Genomic DNA, 18,173 nt, shown 5'->3' on the forward strand with positions numbered 1-18,173 from the left:
TAATGAATAAATCAAATTGACAAAGTTTGTCAAGGCAAAATATTGTATTACGTGCCTTCTATAAATAAATAATTTATGCAGTCGTGTGGTAAATCACATGTTATATAAATCAATAATGTGATAGTAATCATGTGATATCATAAATAATAATTATATTATTTAATCATAAGTCATCATGATATAAAAATAATAAAATGATTATTTTATAATTAGTCATCATGACAAAAATAATAAGATATTAAATAAACAATGATATTGAGAAAACATAATGATGTTTGCTGAAAAGGAAAAGTAAAACTTATTTTATTTTATTTTTCTTTTGGCAGATGGCAGATGGAATAATAATAGGATTAATAATAGAGTGATGGCAGATTGCAGACGAAATAAAAACTTATCTTTTTAGACAATGGAGTGGGCATCTTCTTTGGTGGTCAACAAAAGTTATCGGTCTTGATAAAGTTCTTATCTCTATTTTTGACGAAATTATGGTCTGCCTCCTTTATTCCTTGCTTTTGCAATGTCACCCATGTGCTCTCGCAGAGGAAAGCTCATGGCTCACAATGTTCTATATAGTTGAGGGCGCTGTAATTCTCCAACAAAACCATCTCTCCATGGAAGTCCTGCCCTGCTCGCTCTCAGCCTGGTTGCTGCTGGGACCTTGTCCCCATCCCAATTCCAACCACAGCAGACCACTGGAATCAGGTGATTCACAATATGAGAGTCAGACGTGTTCCCCATTGAATTACAGAACTGCATCAAGTTATTGAGGTGTGAGAACTTCATTTGATCAGGAAAAGAAAGGTGGAAATCAATTGGGATGTGAAATATCGACGACGAAGAAGGGCTCTGATTATTGGGTTTCTTAGGAGAAACTTTCTTGTTCTTTCTACACCCGCCGCCACGGGGATGTTTCTGAGCGTCCCGCCTTTGGTCCAATACTTTTGCAGGTCTTGCAAAAGTACCTAGGTTAGGAGAGGTTGTAGTTGTTGTAGTAGCAAAACTTGGTGTAGGTGGAATCGCACCTAGGGCACTTGAGGGCTTGGCCATGCTGGGGCCTCAACCTCCGCTCGACCAATGGCCTCGAGTACGTTAACATGTCACCGAATAACGCTAGGACGAGTCCATCGGAGAGTCCTCGCGAATCGTTCCTTGTAGCCAGTCAAATGAATCCATGCAAACTTGCAGAGAATTATGACCCATCAAACAAAACTAACCGAACCCAGATGAAAGAGAGAGTGAGAGTGAGAGTGAAGGAAAGAGAGAGATTGTGTCTCTATATGGGTTTTGCAGATCCACGGTGGACAGTGGTGAGGTTGTGAAGGTTTCACGGTGATGAGATAAAAATTTGAGAGAGAATCAACATAGCTTTTCGTGTCTTTTCCCACAGACGGCGCCAAATGTTGATGCACAAAACTGGAGAGGTCTTGGAACAACATAAATCCGACCGTGAATCTGGAAGAAAGTAAAGAACACAAGATGTATCGTGGTTCACCCCAATGTTTGGGCTTCGTCCACACTGATGTTGATATTGTTTCACTCTGAATAGTGAATATACAAGAAGGTTAGATGCAGTGTGCTCTCTAGCCTATTTTTTGTGTTTGCCCTCTCTGAGATGTTTTCTCTCTTCCCATGGTCTAAACCTTGACCTCCCCTAATGAGGAAAGTGATGAGTCATTTTATAGAATAAGGGCTCCTCACTTATTATATATTTGCCCCTTCATTTATTATATAATTATATTTGAGTCCCCCGAATATTTATACGAGGTCTAAATACGGAGGCCCTAAATATGGTACAAACAATCTTAATCAGGGAATTGTTATTGGCACTTTAAAATTCTCATTTTATACTCCAAACTTTCCATATGTAGAAAGAAAAATACACTTGTGAGGAGTGTAGAATGAGATTTTTAGAGTGTCAATAACACTTCCCTATCAATGATTATATTTGTATACATCGCACCAAATTAACCCAGAAGACATATCTAATTAATTTATTGAAAATGAGAGTTTCCCCCTTAAAACTTATTTTCTCTCACTTAAACCCCATCCTCTTTATTTTTTCAGACTTAAACCCCATTTACTAGAGTCCAACTAAGCAAATTTTGTAACATCCCACATCACTTAGGGGAGTGGATCCTGTAAGTTTTATATGTATATTCTCATCTCTACCTAGCACGAGGCCTTTTGAGAGCTCATTGGCTTTGGGTTCCATCAAAACTCCGAGGTTAAGTGAGTTCGTGCGAGAGCAATCCCAGGATGGGTGACCCACTAGGAAGTTCTTGTGTGAGTCACAGAAACAAAACCTTGAAGACATGGTCGGGGCTTAAAGCGGACAATATCGTGTTATGACGGAGTAGAGCCTGGGATGTGGTGAGGGCCCGAGCCGGAATGTGACCATTTGGTATCAGAGCCAATCGCTGGCCAGAAGTGTGGACGTCGGGCCCCTAAGGGGGGTGGATTGTAACATCCCACATTGTCAAGGGGAGTGGATCCTGTAAACCTTATATGTATATTCCCATCTCTACCTAGCACAAGACCTTTTAGGAGCTCATTGGCTTCGGGTTGCATCGGAACTCCAAAATTAGCGAGTTCGTGTGAGAGCAATACCAGGATGGGTGACCTATTGGGAAGTTCTCGTGTGAGTTCCCAAAAACAAAACCGTGAAGGCGTGGTCAGGCTCAAAGCGGACAATATCGTGCTACGGCGGAGTCAAGCCTGAGATGTGGTGGGGGCGCCGGGATGTGACAAATTTCCTTAACAAGCTTGGTATGTTAGTTTTTATAATTCTTGTGTTCCTAAAATACCCTTATAGATTGTACCGTGGGTGAGGGTTTGACTTAAGATTTACAATAAATTTTGTATTTTATTGATTTCAATGCAATTAAATGTCAATTAACCTATTATTTTATTAGGCTTTCTTTTCTCAATTTTTTTTTTACCAACAATTGTTTTATTGTGAAACTAACTTACCTTATTAGCATGCAATATATAATATAAATAAAAATATTATGGTGTTTTACGTTGAAACATGGAAAAATAATTTGTGTCAAAAAAAGTTGTACAAAATAATTGTTGTATTTTTTTTTCATTTCATGGAAAATAATTTACCTATCTATGTTAGTACCCACTTAGAATACAAATACTGTAAAAATAAGTTACCTACCCCATAGGCATGATATTGTAAAGAAAAAAAATATAGGTAAATAGTTTGTATCAAAAGAATGTAGGTCAATTACTTTGTATCAAAAAAATGTAGGTAAATTAGTGAATTTTAAAAGTATAGGTAAATAGTTTGTAATACGTGGTTTTAAATCAGGAGCTCATTGCTCATTGCTCATTGAGCATAATTGAAGGTGAGTAATAATATTTATTGACATATTTAGGGTATTGTGGCATAAGTTGTAAAGATTTTATAATGATAGTTCATTTATTTGCCAACATGACAAACTATTTGAATTTTGGGTTTTATTTGGATGTTTAATATGAGATGAGTTTTTGTCTAAACAATAACAGCTACAAGGGTCTATATCTAAACAACCCATTAATTTATGAACCAGTCTCTTTGCAGAGAAAAATTGCCAGACTAATTATATTTAGCTTTTGTACTTTCCAAATAAATTATAATATGATATTTTATTCCATAAAATTCGATGAATTCAGTGCGGTGCTTGAAAATTGTAGCAGCTGCAGTTTGATCTACATGTGCACCCCAAGAGCTGGCATTGTCATTATTCCTTGATTAACTGTTAATCTTGGACCGTCTTCGTATATGCATACATATATGTGTGTTGGAGGAGGGGTAGCTATCCCCGGTAGTAGTTGGTTCATTTGACTTGTGAGAAATGAATGTCTCCGTTTAACAGTTTTACCCTGTTTAACAGTTTTACCCTAATACTAAATCTCTTGTGATGTATCAATGATTAGTTTTCATGGTTAAATAAAGTGAGAGTTGACAATTGAAGCTTTTATTTTTTATTTTTTATCTTCATAAAATAGCAGCTAGGTTTTCATATACGCACTACAAACTTGTTTTGGTTTAGTGATATTTTTCTCCGCTTAGTTGGTTGACAGAATATTAAATTTGACTCGCATGCATCACGAAAACTATATATATTTGTGACAAATTTAACATCTAACTGTGAAAGTGCCAATTACAGTTTTCTTTTCTTTTTTTTCGTCCCCAGCAAAATTCAACAAAGGCTGTTAGCTCAGCGCAAGTTGCTCTGGAAAGATAATGTTCATATTGATGCCTTGTTTTCTACTCATATATAGCTATTTGGCACTGATGACATATTCAACGTGAAAACAAACCACCCACTGCAATGTAAGTCAATAACATTTAGTCTTAATCATCGTTCCAAATAATTAACAGATGCGCACAAATTATTACCCCGAAGAAATAAAAATAAAAAACCAAGTGGAGAAGAATGTTGGTAATAATAAATCATTGTTGCTATTATTAATGTTATTGCTGTTGTTATATTGTAACCATCTAACATATATATATGTTATAGCACCTTGATGTTTCAAACGCACCATTTGTCATTTAATTTGAATGTTTATCTTAATCAGCATTATCACTAATTGTATTTGTATACAGCGCACCAAATTAACCCCGAAGACATATCTAATTAATTTACGAACCAGTCTCTTTGCAGAGAAAAATTGCCAGACGAATTATATTTAGTTTTTGTGCTTTCCAGATAAATTATAATACGATATTTTATTCCATAAAATTCGATGGATTCAACTCGGTGCTTGAAAATTGTAGGAGCTGCAGTTTGGTTTGCATGTGCACCCCAAGTGCTGGAATTGTCATTATTCCTTGATTAACTGTTAATCTTGAATTATTTTTTGTATTAAATTTGACTTTAGTATGGTTGCTTGTTTCAGTATAATTCTCACCGACATTTGAAAACGCTGGTTCAACCAATTATATATATTAAATTAAAATAAAGAAATAGAGTTTCACTTTCGTAACTTTGATTTTGATTTTATTCGAGAAGTACACCAAAACTGCCTAATACAAACAAAATCTCGAAAAGTTTATTACAAGAAAACTGATAACGTGACATTGTGACAATCGTATCATTTCAAAATAAAAAGATTGCATATCAATAATATAATTCTCTACGTATATTTTACAAAGGGCATTCAGGTCTACTTACCCATGTTGTGAAAACATATAGAAGTTGCACAAAATTTGACTGTAATTAGACTCTAGGAGCTGCGGGGCTGGATCATTTGACATTCACAAGTCTGTAGGAATTGCTTAAGCTCATAGATCATCTGAACTCGCAACATTTACATCGTGGATGATGACAAATACAAAATGTTCATCTCGGCTCAATCCAGCTTTGGGTCATGCTATTCTTGAAGATTGCGTGTTGGACTCCGCGGGCAGTGAATTGAGACTTCCTGAAGGAATTCTCCTGTTGAATTTTGCGGTACCAGAATTGAGAAATGGGGGTTGTGTTGGCTGAGGAATCTCAAGATTTTCGGTAAGCATTTTTACGACTAATGACATTGCCGGCCGCAGCTCTGCTGAAGCTTGCACACAAAGTAACCCTATCTGAAGTAACCGAGATGCTTCTTCATTTTCAAACTTACCTTCTAGGAGTGGATCGACAGCTTCACGTAACCTACAAGTTCCATAAAGATCCCAAGTCTTTATGCAATGAGATAAAAGAAGGTTAAATTATACTGAAAGGGGATGTGAAAATTTGTTCACGAAATATAAATTTAGCAGATATGCAAGAGAAACAATTTTGTTTACCATCTGTAGGATAGAAGTCGAACTTGAAAGGACAGAATTGTTCCTCCTTCCACAGATGACTTCGATGACAAGAACTCCAAAACTGTAAACATCTGCCTTCTCAGTCAACTTGCCACGAACGGCATACTCTGGAGCCATATAACCTCTAAGCAAGAAAATTTAGTATTCTTCTATGTTAGAAACGATAAACAAGTCTTTGGAGCAGAAAATAAAAACGAAAACAGGCAGAGCGCAACTTACAGTGTGCCAGCAATGGCAGTGCTTATGTGAGTTTTATCTTCAGGGAACATTCTAGCAAGTCCGAAATCAGCAATCTTTGCATTGAATTCCTCGTCGAGCAGAATGTTGCTCAGTTTTATATCCCTATGAATGATCCTCAATTTCGATTCTTCGTGAAGATAGGCCAAGCCCTCAGCTGTTCCCAGTATGATTTTATACCTCAAATCCCACCTCAGTGGCTCCACATTGTTTTTCACTGAGAATTCATAGAGGGATGAACTGTAAGAATACGAAAACGGACTGATGATGCTAAAAACCAAATTGTCTTATCGAAAATAGGTTGGAGAAGAGAAAATTACCAATAAAATAATCATGAAGGCTTTGATTTGGGACATACTCATAAACAAGAAGGCTCTCGGGGCCTGTAATGCTGCACCCCAACAGCTTTAAAAGATTTTTATGATGAATTCCGCTGATCAAATTAACTTCGTTGAAGAAATGATCCACCCATTGCCTTGTGTTGAAGAACAGCCTCTTTATGGCAACAACATTTCCACCCGGCAGAACTCCCTGTGTGTAAAATAAATGAAATTCCCGAGTTAATTCCATATAATGAAATCTGATACCTACACAGAACGAAGGGATAAATTACCTTATACACCGAGCCAGATCCTCCTTGTCCAAGCTTGTTGGTATCATGAAAGTAATTTGTGGCCTTCTCGAGAACTTCGTATGAAAAATTGAGTTTGGACTTATTCACAGTGGCAAACAGAGCTCCGAATTGCTTTTTCTCTGAAGCAGCTGTGAAATTAAAACAAGAACACAAATTTAATCCAATGCTTAAAGATAGAACATGTATTCCTTCTCCAATTCATGACTTCTAAGCATGTAATTTGTTGTGTTATTGTATACTTGAAAATGTCACTTAGTATTACGGTCCGGTGGTATTTCTCTTCGCTTAGAAGTGAGAGGTCTTGGGTTCGAATCTTGTGGATATCGAATTTGATACCAAATTAGGCTGCCCAGGCCTCATTGTGTGGTTTAACCAAACTCTCAATCTCCTTTAATGTAAAAATATCGATGTACTAAAAAAAAAAATGTATACTTGAAAAATCAGGAAACAGGTCAATTAAAAAGGGGCTGATCCCATAACTTTTTATCCTTTTCGGTTATCTGATTCATAACGTCATAAAATTTTGAAGAACAAAGTAGTTTATGATTGGTGAGCCCATGTCAGCCTGCACTTTTAATTTGAGTCCATGCATCACTATTGGGTTTAGACTGATATTGCTTATCAACATTGGGCTTACTGTAGAATGGATGACCCATAATTTACCGGATTCCAACTCTCATGAATTGGGCCCTCTTATCTGATCACTGATCTCAGAAGAAGCGTCTTCCCGCCGTTGTTTCAGTAATTGACATGGCTTCGCTTCAGTTACATCTTCCATTCTCAGCTGGTCCGCGCCTACCCATTTCCCGGTTCAGAAGCGGTTCGGTCCTCCACCGAACGCCAGACGCTCTTCAACCGCATTGCCCCTGTCTATGCCAACGTTTGATTCCTCTCCTTTTTTCTTTTTAAATTGTAGTCACTTTTTCTTTCTTTGTTAATAACTTGCATATGGGCACACATAAATTGTGTGAGAAAATTCGTATTTTTGTTTTTGAAATAGAAGGAGAGAGGAAGGGAGTGATAGAGAATGTGGGAGTGTGAATTATTTATTTATTTATTTAATTTTTTTAATTAGAGATATGTTAGGATTACATGTAGGTGAGGTTTTGAAAAAAAAAACAAAATTTGGTTGTGTAAAATTACATTTCTACCCCATATTTCTTATTCATGTTCTGTTTTAATTAGAGGGTTAAACTGGTAATTTTATAGGATTTTGATTGAGTGTTTTATTAATTAGTAGAGATTAATTTGCCTAGATATTTATCTTCTGATTTTTTAAATAATTTTTAGTTAAATGATTTATTGAGCTTGGGTCAGCATCGAATATGGAAAAGAATAGCAGTTTCATTGAGCGGGTAAAACTTAAAATTAACTATTTTTTTGCTCTATTTTTTGGTGGAATATATATATGCTTTTTTATCAGGATGTGGAATATATGTGTATATATATATATATATAAAATATGTATGTATATAAAATATATGTATGTATGTATTTGTGTATGTATGTATGTATATTTGGGTCTCTAAATTTCAAGTTTTTGAATTTTGGGTTGCATAGCAAAAATTTGAGAGTGTGTGTTGGATTTGTGCTGTGGAAGTGGGGATTTAGCGTTTCTGATAGCATTTTGTCCATCACAGATGTTCTTTTAATTTCACCATTGAAGCAATGCAATCTGATAGCATTGCAGACTTTCTACTAGCTTTTTACTGTTGTATTGGGATTCCTACTATTGAGAGATTCCTATTATCTTAGGTTTCCTAGTTGAACTTGGCTTCTCTACCCTCCCACTTCCCATATACTTCCATCCCCTTCTATTTGTGCAGTCACAGTTAAGCTACGTCAACATTTTATATTACTATTACTTTTTGTTTTATTATCTCTATAAAAAAATCAATATAAAATGTTAACGTGGCTTAACTGTGACCGCAAAAAATAAGAGGGGATGAGAGTGTATGGGAAGTGGGAGGGCAGAGAAGCCGGGTCCTTCCTAGTTTGGGGTGTATTTCTTGTAATCAATTGTATTTATTCTTTCTTTATTATGTTAGGATTGTATATGATTGTATATATACCTCTGAATGAGAAGAAAAGAAAACACATTGGAAATCATTCTTTCTTCTTGGCACCAGAGCTGAGTTAGAGAAAAACACCGAGCCTTAATTGGGTTGGTATTGCCGTGCTTAGCACACTTTTGTTGTGCCTCTATTCCGGCATGAACAGCGAGCGACTTAACGTCGTTGCTGTTCGAGTTGTTTCATGTCCCTGATTAATTGCAGCGAGCGACTTAGAGTTGTTGCTGCCCAGTTTTCTGTTAGTCCATTCCCTTGTTCCAGATTCCCATCACAACACTGCAGGTTTTGAGTTCTATCAACAGCAAGGTAGATAGCTCAAGAAAAGGCGACTGGTTATGCGATTGTTCCTGCTGCTACTCCAATTACGGTGCAGTCGGATAATTCTAGTTTCAACATTGGTATGGTATTGGATGAGAAGAACTATGATTTATGGGCTCCTCTCATTCAAATTCATATCGCTGGAAGGAAGAAGATGAGGTATCTTTTTGGGCTTCAAGCCTCTTATGTATATGTTCGTCGTGAAGCTGATCGAAATGAAGCAATGAAGATGAAAGTTGACAAGAATGAACCTACTGCCATGCCGACAAAGACTCGTGGATCTTCCTCTTGGTTGGACTGAGCCGGGTCACAAAATTGGCCAGGACAAACTCGCACTAGCCAAACAAGTTGGGACCATTCCCAAGGTAAGTGCCCACACTATGGCATGATAGGACACTCTAAGAGCCGATGCTTTGAGCTGATTGGATATCCCGAGAAATGGGATAAAACCAATGATCCTCGTTGCAACAAATCCCGAGCCTCCATTGTAGAAACCTAGAATGATTCAGATCAAATAGCGAACAAGGCCTCTGTCATGATTGCTGTGGCAGGTAGTAGTGATGGTAAAGCACGAAATATTTCCACTCCTGTTACGAATAATACAAGGATAATTGATTCTGGAGCTACAAAACATATGACTTATGATTTTAAACAAGTTCCATCCCTAAAAACCTCCACACAAACCATGGTCAATGTTGCTAATGGGGATGCCGCCTTGGTTATCGAGGAAGGCACGGTTGCCCTTTCTGATACCATGAAACTTGACATCGTTCTTGTGGTTATCTCTTTAAATTATAATTTGTTATTTGTTGCCCAAATAACCATTGCCCTACAATGTTTGGTTATTTTTTTACCCTATTTTTGTGTTTTTAAGGACATCCAGACATGGATGATGATTGGTTATGGTATTAAACGAGGGAAACTTTATTACTTAGAGTTTACTACCAGGAATTCTGCCCTGCTGACTCAAGCTCTTTCCGTAGGGGATTCTCAAGGGGATACTAATAAAGTTTTGGACATCTGGATATGGCACCGACGCCTTGGGCATGCGTCTTTTGGTTACTTGCATAAGTTATTTCCCAATTTGTTTGTTAAGAACGATGTTTTTCAGTTTAAATGTAATGTTTGTGATTTGGCTAAAAACCATCGAACTTCTTTTCCTCCAAGTTTAAATAAGAGTCCTGTTCTGTTTATGATTGTGCATTCTGATGTGTGGGGTCCCTCGAAAATAGCTACTTTTGGTGGTGCTCACTGGTTTGTCACTTTTATTGATGATTGTACAAGGATGCCTTGGGTTAGTTTGTTAAAGTGAAAAAATGAAGTTAGTTTAGCCTTTCAAAAGTTCCATAAAATTGTTGGTGTGCAGTACAACATGAATATCCAGGTTCTTTTTAGTGACAATGGTGGAGAGTATGTTAATACGGAACTTCGTTCCTTCCTTGATATGCATGGTATTGTTCATCAGACCACGTGCCCGTATACTCCTCAACCATTTGGGGTTGTCGAATGAAAAAATAGACACTTGTTAGAAGTGGTTTGTGCCTCGCTTATTAAGGCACATCTTCCTCTACATTATTGGGGTGAAATACTCACGTCCGCAACTTGTCTTATTAATCGTCTTCCTTCTCGCATTCTAGACTTCCAGACACCGTTTCAGGCCCTTATGGCTCAGACTAGTTGCCCGTCAATTTTGAATCTTCCCCTACAAGTCTTAGGATGCTTTGCTTTTGTTCACCTTTATCCTCCCCAACGGATAGACCCGGCAATTTTTGACACGACACGGTGACACGACATGAAAACAACACGAAAATAACAGGTTTCGGGTCAACACGATAACTTATTGGGTCATTATCGGGTGACACGTTAAGAACCCGTTAATAATGGGTTCTTAACGGGTATACATGCGGGTAACACGTGGGTAACCCGTTTCGACCCGTTAAGAAATAATTTATTTTGATAATTTTAAAGTTTAATTACTAAAAGATTTATTATAAAATACAATAGCCATATTAATATATACAATATATTCTATATTAAATATATAGTTTTGTATTATTATTCTATATAAGTTTTAAAAAAAAGTTTTAGTCATTATTTATTTTTATTATGAGAGTTCCTTATTATCATTACTAGGATAAATTTTACTTAACATGTTGTTGTCCAAAATTAAAATAAACTAATATAGTATTTGTATATGCAAGAACTAAGAAGACATACATACAAGTATGAAAAATATGAAAGAATATATAAACACTCGTGATTCATCATTATTCCTCCACGAGTAGATAATGGTTACACTTACATTATGGTTTAGATTTTTAAAATCCTCCAAACCTTCATGAATAATGTTTTTTATTTGAGGGCAAACTTAATAAAATTAATAATAATTATTGTAGAAGTGTAAAAAAAAAAAAAAAAAAAAATACAATCACTCATAGTGACAAACTTTACAACTTTCATAAAGGGGTCAGCTTCGAAATCCAACACTATAATTCATAAACCTTAAATTTATATTTAACCGTCGATTGTCATTTATGCTTTATTCTTCTTACTGAATTTCATTTTTAAAATTTTCTTTTTTGAAAACATGATCAACTGGCGGATGTAAGAAGATGAACGGTTCAGATCTTTGATATCACATTTCGATATTTACGGTTAACTGAAATATGAGTCGATGTCATATAGTTTTTAGAAGGGTAAAGTACAAAAAATTACCTCAACTATTTGTGTCACGACACTTTCATACCTCATCTTTTAAAATTGACAATGTCATACCTCATCTTACCAATTTGTGCCAATGTCATACCTCCGTCAGTTTTTCTGTTAATTTCTCAATTAATTGCTGACGTGGCTTGATCCAGGGCCCATTTTCTATTAAAAAATTATTAAAAACTCAAAAAAATCATTTAATATTTTTTAAATATTAAAATAATAAAGAAAAGTAAATATATAAAAAAAAATAAAAAAAATAAAAAAAAAACCAACAATCAATTCGTTCCCTTCCCCCCTTCTCTCTTTTCTCCCCATCTTCTTTTTCTTCCCCCTTCCTGCAACTTCAACCTAGAAAAAAAAAATCCAATTTGTCTTCCCCGCTCCCCACCCCTTTTTCTCCCCGCACCCAACCTCCCTACCTTCCCACCCACCCTCTACACCCAACCTCGCACCCATTACCTGCAACCCAAAACAAAAAAAAAACAAAAAAATAACCCAGATCTCGTTGAGAACTTGGGTGCGGAGAAAATGGGGGGAATGGATTTTGGGGGAAAAGGGTGGGTACGCGGGGGGGGTATGGACGAACTGGTATCTTTTTTTTTTCCCTTCTCTCTCTTTTTCTTCTTCTTCTGCAGGTTGTGGGGGGCGAGGCACTTTTTTTTGTTTCTTTTCCTTCTTTCTCTTCTTCTTCTGTAGGTTGGGTTGAGGGGGGAGGGACCTTTTTTTTTCTTTTCCTTTTCTCTCTTCTTCTTCTGCAAGTTGGGTGAGGGGGGGGAAGTTTTTTTTTCTTTTCTTTTTTCTGGGTTGCAGCAGGTAGGAAGAAGAGGAAGATAGATGAAGATGGGGGAGAAGAGAGGGGGGAGTTTTGTTTGTTTGTTTGTTTTTTTATTTTTTTTATTTTCTGTCTAGGTTGTAGCAAATAGGGGGAAGAAGAGGAAAAAAGATGAAGAAGATGGGGGAGAAGAGAGAGGGCGCTTGGGGCGTAAGGGACAAATTTTGTTTTGTTTTGTTTTTTTGTTTTTTGTTTTTCTTTTTTCTGGGTTGCAGTAGGTAGGAAGAAGATGAAGGGAGATGAAGATGGGGGAGAAGAGAGAGGGCGCAGGGGGGAAGTTTTGTTTGGTTTTGGTTTTTTTTTCTTTCTAATAATCTTCTTTATTATTTTAATATTTAAAAAATATTAAATGATTTTTTTTTAAATAATTTTTTAATAGAAAATGAGTTCCGAATCAAGCCACGTCAGCAATTAACTAAGAAATTAACAGAAAAACTGACGGAGGTATGACATTGGCACAAATTCGTAAGATGAGGTATGACATTGTCAAATTTAAAAGATGAGGTATGAAAGTGTCGTGACACCAATAGTTGAGGTAGTTTTTTGTACTTTACCCTTTTTAGAAACTTTATAAACATCAAGCAATATTTTCACTAACTGTAAACTCTGAATATAATATCAACGATCCAAACCGTTCATCTTCCTACATCCTCTAATAGATCAAGTTTTCAAAAAAGAAAATAAGAAAATATGAAGAAAAAAAAATAATTGATGAGAACAATGAAGCGTAAATGTAAACAACAATCAACGGTTAAATTTGATCTATGATTTATATGATTATAGTGGCGAATTTCGAAGTTGAGCTCTTCATGAAAGTTGTAAAACTTATCATTACGAGCGTTTATATATTTTTTCTACATTTTTTTTACACTTCTACATTAATTAAAAAACTATTAAAGACTTTAAGTAAGTGAAAATATACTTAAAAGAAAATTACGTTTTTATGTTTTGGATGTGACAATATGGTATGTATATACTTATTTAGTATTATGTTTTTCATTTGATTATTTTTTGGTTTAAAATATATTTTCCTTAACGGGTAACGGGTCGGGTCATATTACTTGTTAATATTATCGGGTCGATTTCGGATCAGGTCATTTTACCCGTTTATTTTAACGGGTGTTACACGACACAACCCGTTAAGATATCGGGTATGACATGAAAACGACACGAACATGGAAAACAGAACACAAATGCTAGGTTTACCAACGGAAAAGTAAACTTGAGCCTCGAGCCATTCGTTGCGTGCTTTTGGGTTATGCCTATACCCAAAAAGGATATCGTTGTTATCATCCTCCAACTAAGAAGATGTTTATAACTCCGGATGTGATTTTCCATGAGAAATAAATGTTTTTTAGTTCCACCGCATCCTCACTTCAGGGGGAGTATCGAGGTGATGAAGTTCGATTTTTTTATTAATTCCATGCGGAGTTTCATGAAGAGTATGTACCACATTTGGAGCCTCTGACCTCGGGTGATTAGTAGGCCACTAAATAACAGCCCACTTACCAGCGACTGATTGAACAACAGCCCACTGATCGGCCAATCGAACAACAGCCAATGAACCAGGAACTAGCCGCTGGCCTCGGGAGAAAGATATGCCCACGTGTTTTGTGCTTGAAAGGGAGCTGCAGCCCATGGTTTTAAATGAAACCGAGCAACAACAACTAGCTCATGATTCTTCCCCAGAAGTTGTCTTAGGTCAGAATATGGACTCGTCTTCTATTAGTATGTATAAACAACCGTCTTTTACACCAGATGCGCCTCCACTTCATCGCCTTCCCGAGAGATATTCCTAAACCCACTCACGAGGCAGATCCTAAGTGTAAACACAAGTATTCCGTGATTAAACCAAATTCTGATTCAAGAGTGAGATATCTATTAAATAATTATGTGTCTACCCATCATATGTCTGAATCAAATAAGTCATTTGTATATCAATTATCTACTGTAGCTATTCCTAACAGTGTGCAGGAAGCCTTAGCGGATTCCCACTGGAAAGATGCAATGAATGAGGAATTGAGGTCGTTGAAGAAGAATGTTATTTGGTAAATAACTTGCCAGCTGGAAAGAAACATGTGGGATGCAAATGGGTTTATACAGTGAAATACAAAGCGGATGGAACAGTAAATCGCTTTAAAGCGAGATTGGTGACGAATGGGTATACATAGAAATATGGCATCAACTACACTAATACATTTGCACTAGTGGCCAAGATCAATTCAGTACGTGTTCTATTGTCCTTAACGGCGAACCTAGATTGGCCGTTGCAACAATTCGACGTAAAAAATGCATTCCTCCATGGAGATCTAACCGAGGAGATTTACATGGACATTCCACCAAGGTGTAATGATTTGGGCATGCGAAAACAAAAGGTATGTAGGCTCAGGAAGTCATTGTATAGATTGAACCAGTCTCCGAGAGCTTGGTTTGGTAGGTTCACTAAGTCCATGAGAGCATTCGGTTATAGGCAGAGTAATTGGGATCACACATTATTCTTGAAATACCAGAACAAAAAGATTACAACTTTCATTGTATATGTGGATGATATGGTGGTTACCGGTAACAACCCTGTTGAGCAAGTGGCCTTACAGAAATATTTGTCCAAGGAATTTGAAATGAAAGATCTCGATTCTTTAAAATATTTTCTTAGGATTGAAATGTCAAGATGCAAGTCCGGGATATTTTTGTCACAAAGGAAGTACATCCTTGACTTGTTGGAAGAAACTGGTATGTCGGCATGCAAGCCGGTGACTACTCCGTTGGCAGAAGGGATGAAGTTGGGTGTTGATCAGAACCAGGTACCCATTGATAAAGGGAGGTACCAAATGTTAGTGGGAAGATTAATGTATTTGGCTCATACTAGGGCGGATCTTGCTCATGCATTAAGTGTAGTTAGTCAATATATGCATCCAGGAGAACAACATATGGGTGCCGTTATGAGAATATTGAGTTACTTGAAAGGAAGTCCAGGTAAAGGAATTTTGTTTCAAAAAAAATGGGCATTTCAGAGTTGAGGGTTATATGGACGCTGACTGGGCAGGATTGACAGATGATAGGAACTCAACATTTGGATATTTCACCTTTGTTGGGGGAAATCTAGTAACATGGAGAAGAAAGAAGCAAAATGTAGTAGCAAGGTCAAGCGCAGAAGTTGAATACAGTGGTATGGCACTTGGTATTTGTGAAATCTTATGGCTTAAGTTTCTGTTACAAGATTTGGGGGTCAAACATACTTAGCCGAAGAAGTTAGTTTGTGACAATAAAGCGGCTCGTGATATTGCTCATAATCCAGTGCAACATGATCGGACCAAACATGTGGAGGTTGACAGGTTCTTTATTAAGGAAAAGTTGGATGGTAAGGTAATTAAGGTTCCTTCCATAAGAACTGAAGACCAAGTAGCGAACATTCTCACTAAGGTGGTTTCTAGCAACGAGGTTTCTAGACAAGTTGGGCATGTGCAACATATGTGCACCAACTTGAGGGGGAGTGTTGACTTGTATTGGGATTCCTACGATTGAGGGATTCCTATTATCTTGGGTTTCCTAGTTTGGGGTGTATTTCATGTAATCAATTGTATTTATTCTTTCTTTATTATGTTAGGATTGTATATGATTCTATATATACCTCTGAATGAGAAGAATAGAAAACACATTGGAAAGCATTCTTTTTTCTTTTACCTCTTCTTTTCTTTTGTATATATCTGTGCTTCCAGATATAAAATCCAATGGCTACTCCAACTACCAAAACTACCAAGGAGCTGACAACTAAAACTACTATGACAATTGTGGTACCTGCAACAAAGTTCGGAAGATTAGGCGAGCAAAACTACACACCAGGCTCAGTCTCGAACCACCGAAGCACCCTACCATCCCCCCGCTTAAAGTGATTAAAGGGAACCTATGTTAAATAGAAGGGGTAGAAATTTCATGTACCTCTGGAGCTTCCATTTCCCATTTCCTTGTTGAGAAAATCTGTGTTTGAATACCTCATGAAGCACCCGGTGTACAACGCTCGCCCCTCGGACCAAGGCAAGCATCCCAACATTGATGCAGATGCATTTTCCAAACACTGTCTGCAAGAGCTCTCATCTAAAGTTCTCCAGCAATCAGCCAACACATAAGCTAACTCATTTTCTATCCCACTCACGCTCACCTCACCCCTTGCATATCCTCGGTTGCTTGGCGCAGACTCAATCGCACGCTTCACAACCTGCCTTGCCGAGTCTCCAAATGCCGAACTCTTCCTCGTCGTGTTCCCACACTTAACCCTGTCTTCCGATCCTCTAAACTCCTCATAAAAGCTATAGTTTTCGGACCTCATGAAGCAACCGTCGAGAAAAATCCGACCCCCAGTGTAAGGAAAACATTGGGGAAACACTGTACGCGCCTCGTCGTAGCATAACACACAGTCTGGAAGAGAAAGGTCTCCGTAGCATTGAGCTAGGCCGTACTCGGTGTCGGGGCCTGAACCTGTGACTGCCACTCCGAAGCCGGAAGTTCGCATTTGTTCACTGATGTTTTCCATCGTGCTGGCAACATTCGGAACAAACACGGTTGTGTTGTGCTCACGTTGGTTGCCGCACATTACTTGGACCGTCTTCGTTCTTGGATCTCCGATAGTCATTCCTAGTAACAGCAGGATCTTCAGGAGAAGCAAATATTGGGAAAGAACTGAAACGTTGCATTTCTTCATTTTTTTTTTGTGATGAATTGGAAGTTTGATTTAATTTGCAGCTGCATCCATCCAAATTTATATGAAGGAATTGATAAACCAAATATTCAGGATCCTTCTCCACGTCAGCAATGCATGGTAAAAGACTCTCCAAGTCAGCTACACAAGTTGGATACTCTTCAAACTCTTCAACAGATAGAAAGGAATCACAATCCTTCCTTATCTAAAACTTCTGTGTAACTTAGTTTTGAATTTCAAATGTAATCAGATGATATGTTTATACTGCAACCAACCTCATCTTGTAATCTCTATATATTGAAGTCCATACCTCACTCATAATTAATTGAGTTGAGTTTTATGCAATCAGTATTTACAACCCTAGCTTAAATTCTTTCAGGAATGTCGTGGAAGAAATAAGGATTGCTGTCAATTGGGCAAATAGGAGAATTAGGAGTTACAGAAGGACAGATGGCACAAAAGTAGCAATACAACTTGTTTTGAAGTGGATAAATTGCAATGAGATTTAGGCTCCTTAAAGTCAAAAGTGCAGGTCTTGGATTTAGGTTTGTACCCAAAAGGCAAAACTTGTTGCAGGGTTTGCAGTTTGCAGTCCCAAGTAACTTCCTGTGTGTTCACATTTTCACAGACAATTTAAACAAGAAACGTTTCTGTGATTAGCCTCCTGAAACTGGAGGTAGACTTACCAACGCCCTCAGATGCCTCTGGGATAACTCGAACTGTTAATACAATGTCATGTTCAAAACGATACACATGACACTATAAGATTAATATTGATATGATATATATTAATATATTATCAATGACATATTGTCGACTGTTTTGCTCGAGAAACATGAGAGTATCGGCAGTCATCAATAGAGACACTTAGACTGAAC

General features: G+C 37.2%; 1 protein-coding gene across 1 annotated transcript; it reads right to left on the minus strand.

Moving 5' to 3' along the window:
- Window positions 1-5,017: 5,017 nt before the first annotated feature.
- Window positions 5,018-17,416, minus strand: LOC103452365 (cysteine-rich receptor-like protein kinase 2). Its single transcript, XM_029091742.2, has 7 exons — window positions 16,539-17,416; window positions 16,284-16,397; window positions 6,648-6,796; window positions 6,355-6,565; window positions 6,017-6,251; window positions 5,777-5,921; window positions 5,018-5,668 (listed from the first exon to the last, which is right to left on the minus strand). The coding sequence occupies exons 1-7, from the start codon at window positions 17,296-17,298 to the stop codon at window positions 5,363-5,365; spliced, it is 1,920 nt and encodes a 639-aa protein (XP_028947575.1). The 5' UTR covers window positions 17,299-17,416; the 3' UTR covers window positions 5,018-5,362.
- Between the last annotated feature and the right edge of the window lie 757 nt (window positions 17,417-18,173).

Source organism: Malus domestica, chromosome 13 (assembly GCF_042453785.1).
Source record: "Malus domestica chromosome 13, GDT2T_hap1".
NCBI lineage: Eukaryota > Viridiplantae > Streptophyta > Magnoliopsida > Rosales > Rosaceae > Malus > Malus domestica.

Coding starts and splice junctions, on each gene's coding strand:
- LOC103452365 (XM_029091742.2), bottom strand. CDS start 17,298: ATGAAGAAATGCAACGTTTCAGTTCTTTCCCAATATTTGCTTCTCCTG. Junction 6,566..6,647: donor GATCTGGCTCGGTGTATAAG/GTAATTTATCCC, acceptor TTTTACACACAG/GGAGTTCTGCCGGGTGGAAA. Junction 6,252..6,354: donor CCTTCATGATTATTTTATTG/GTAATTTTCTCT, acceptor ATGAATTCTCAG/TGAAAAACAATGTGGAGCCA.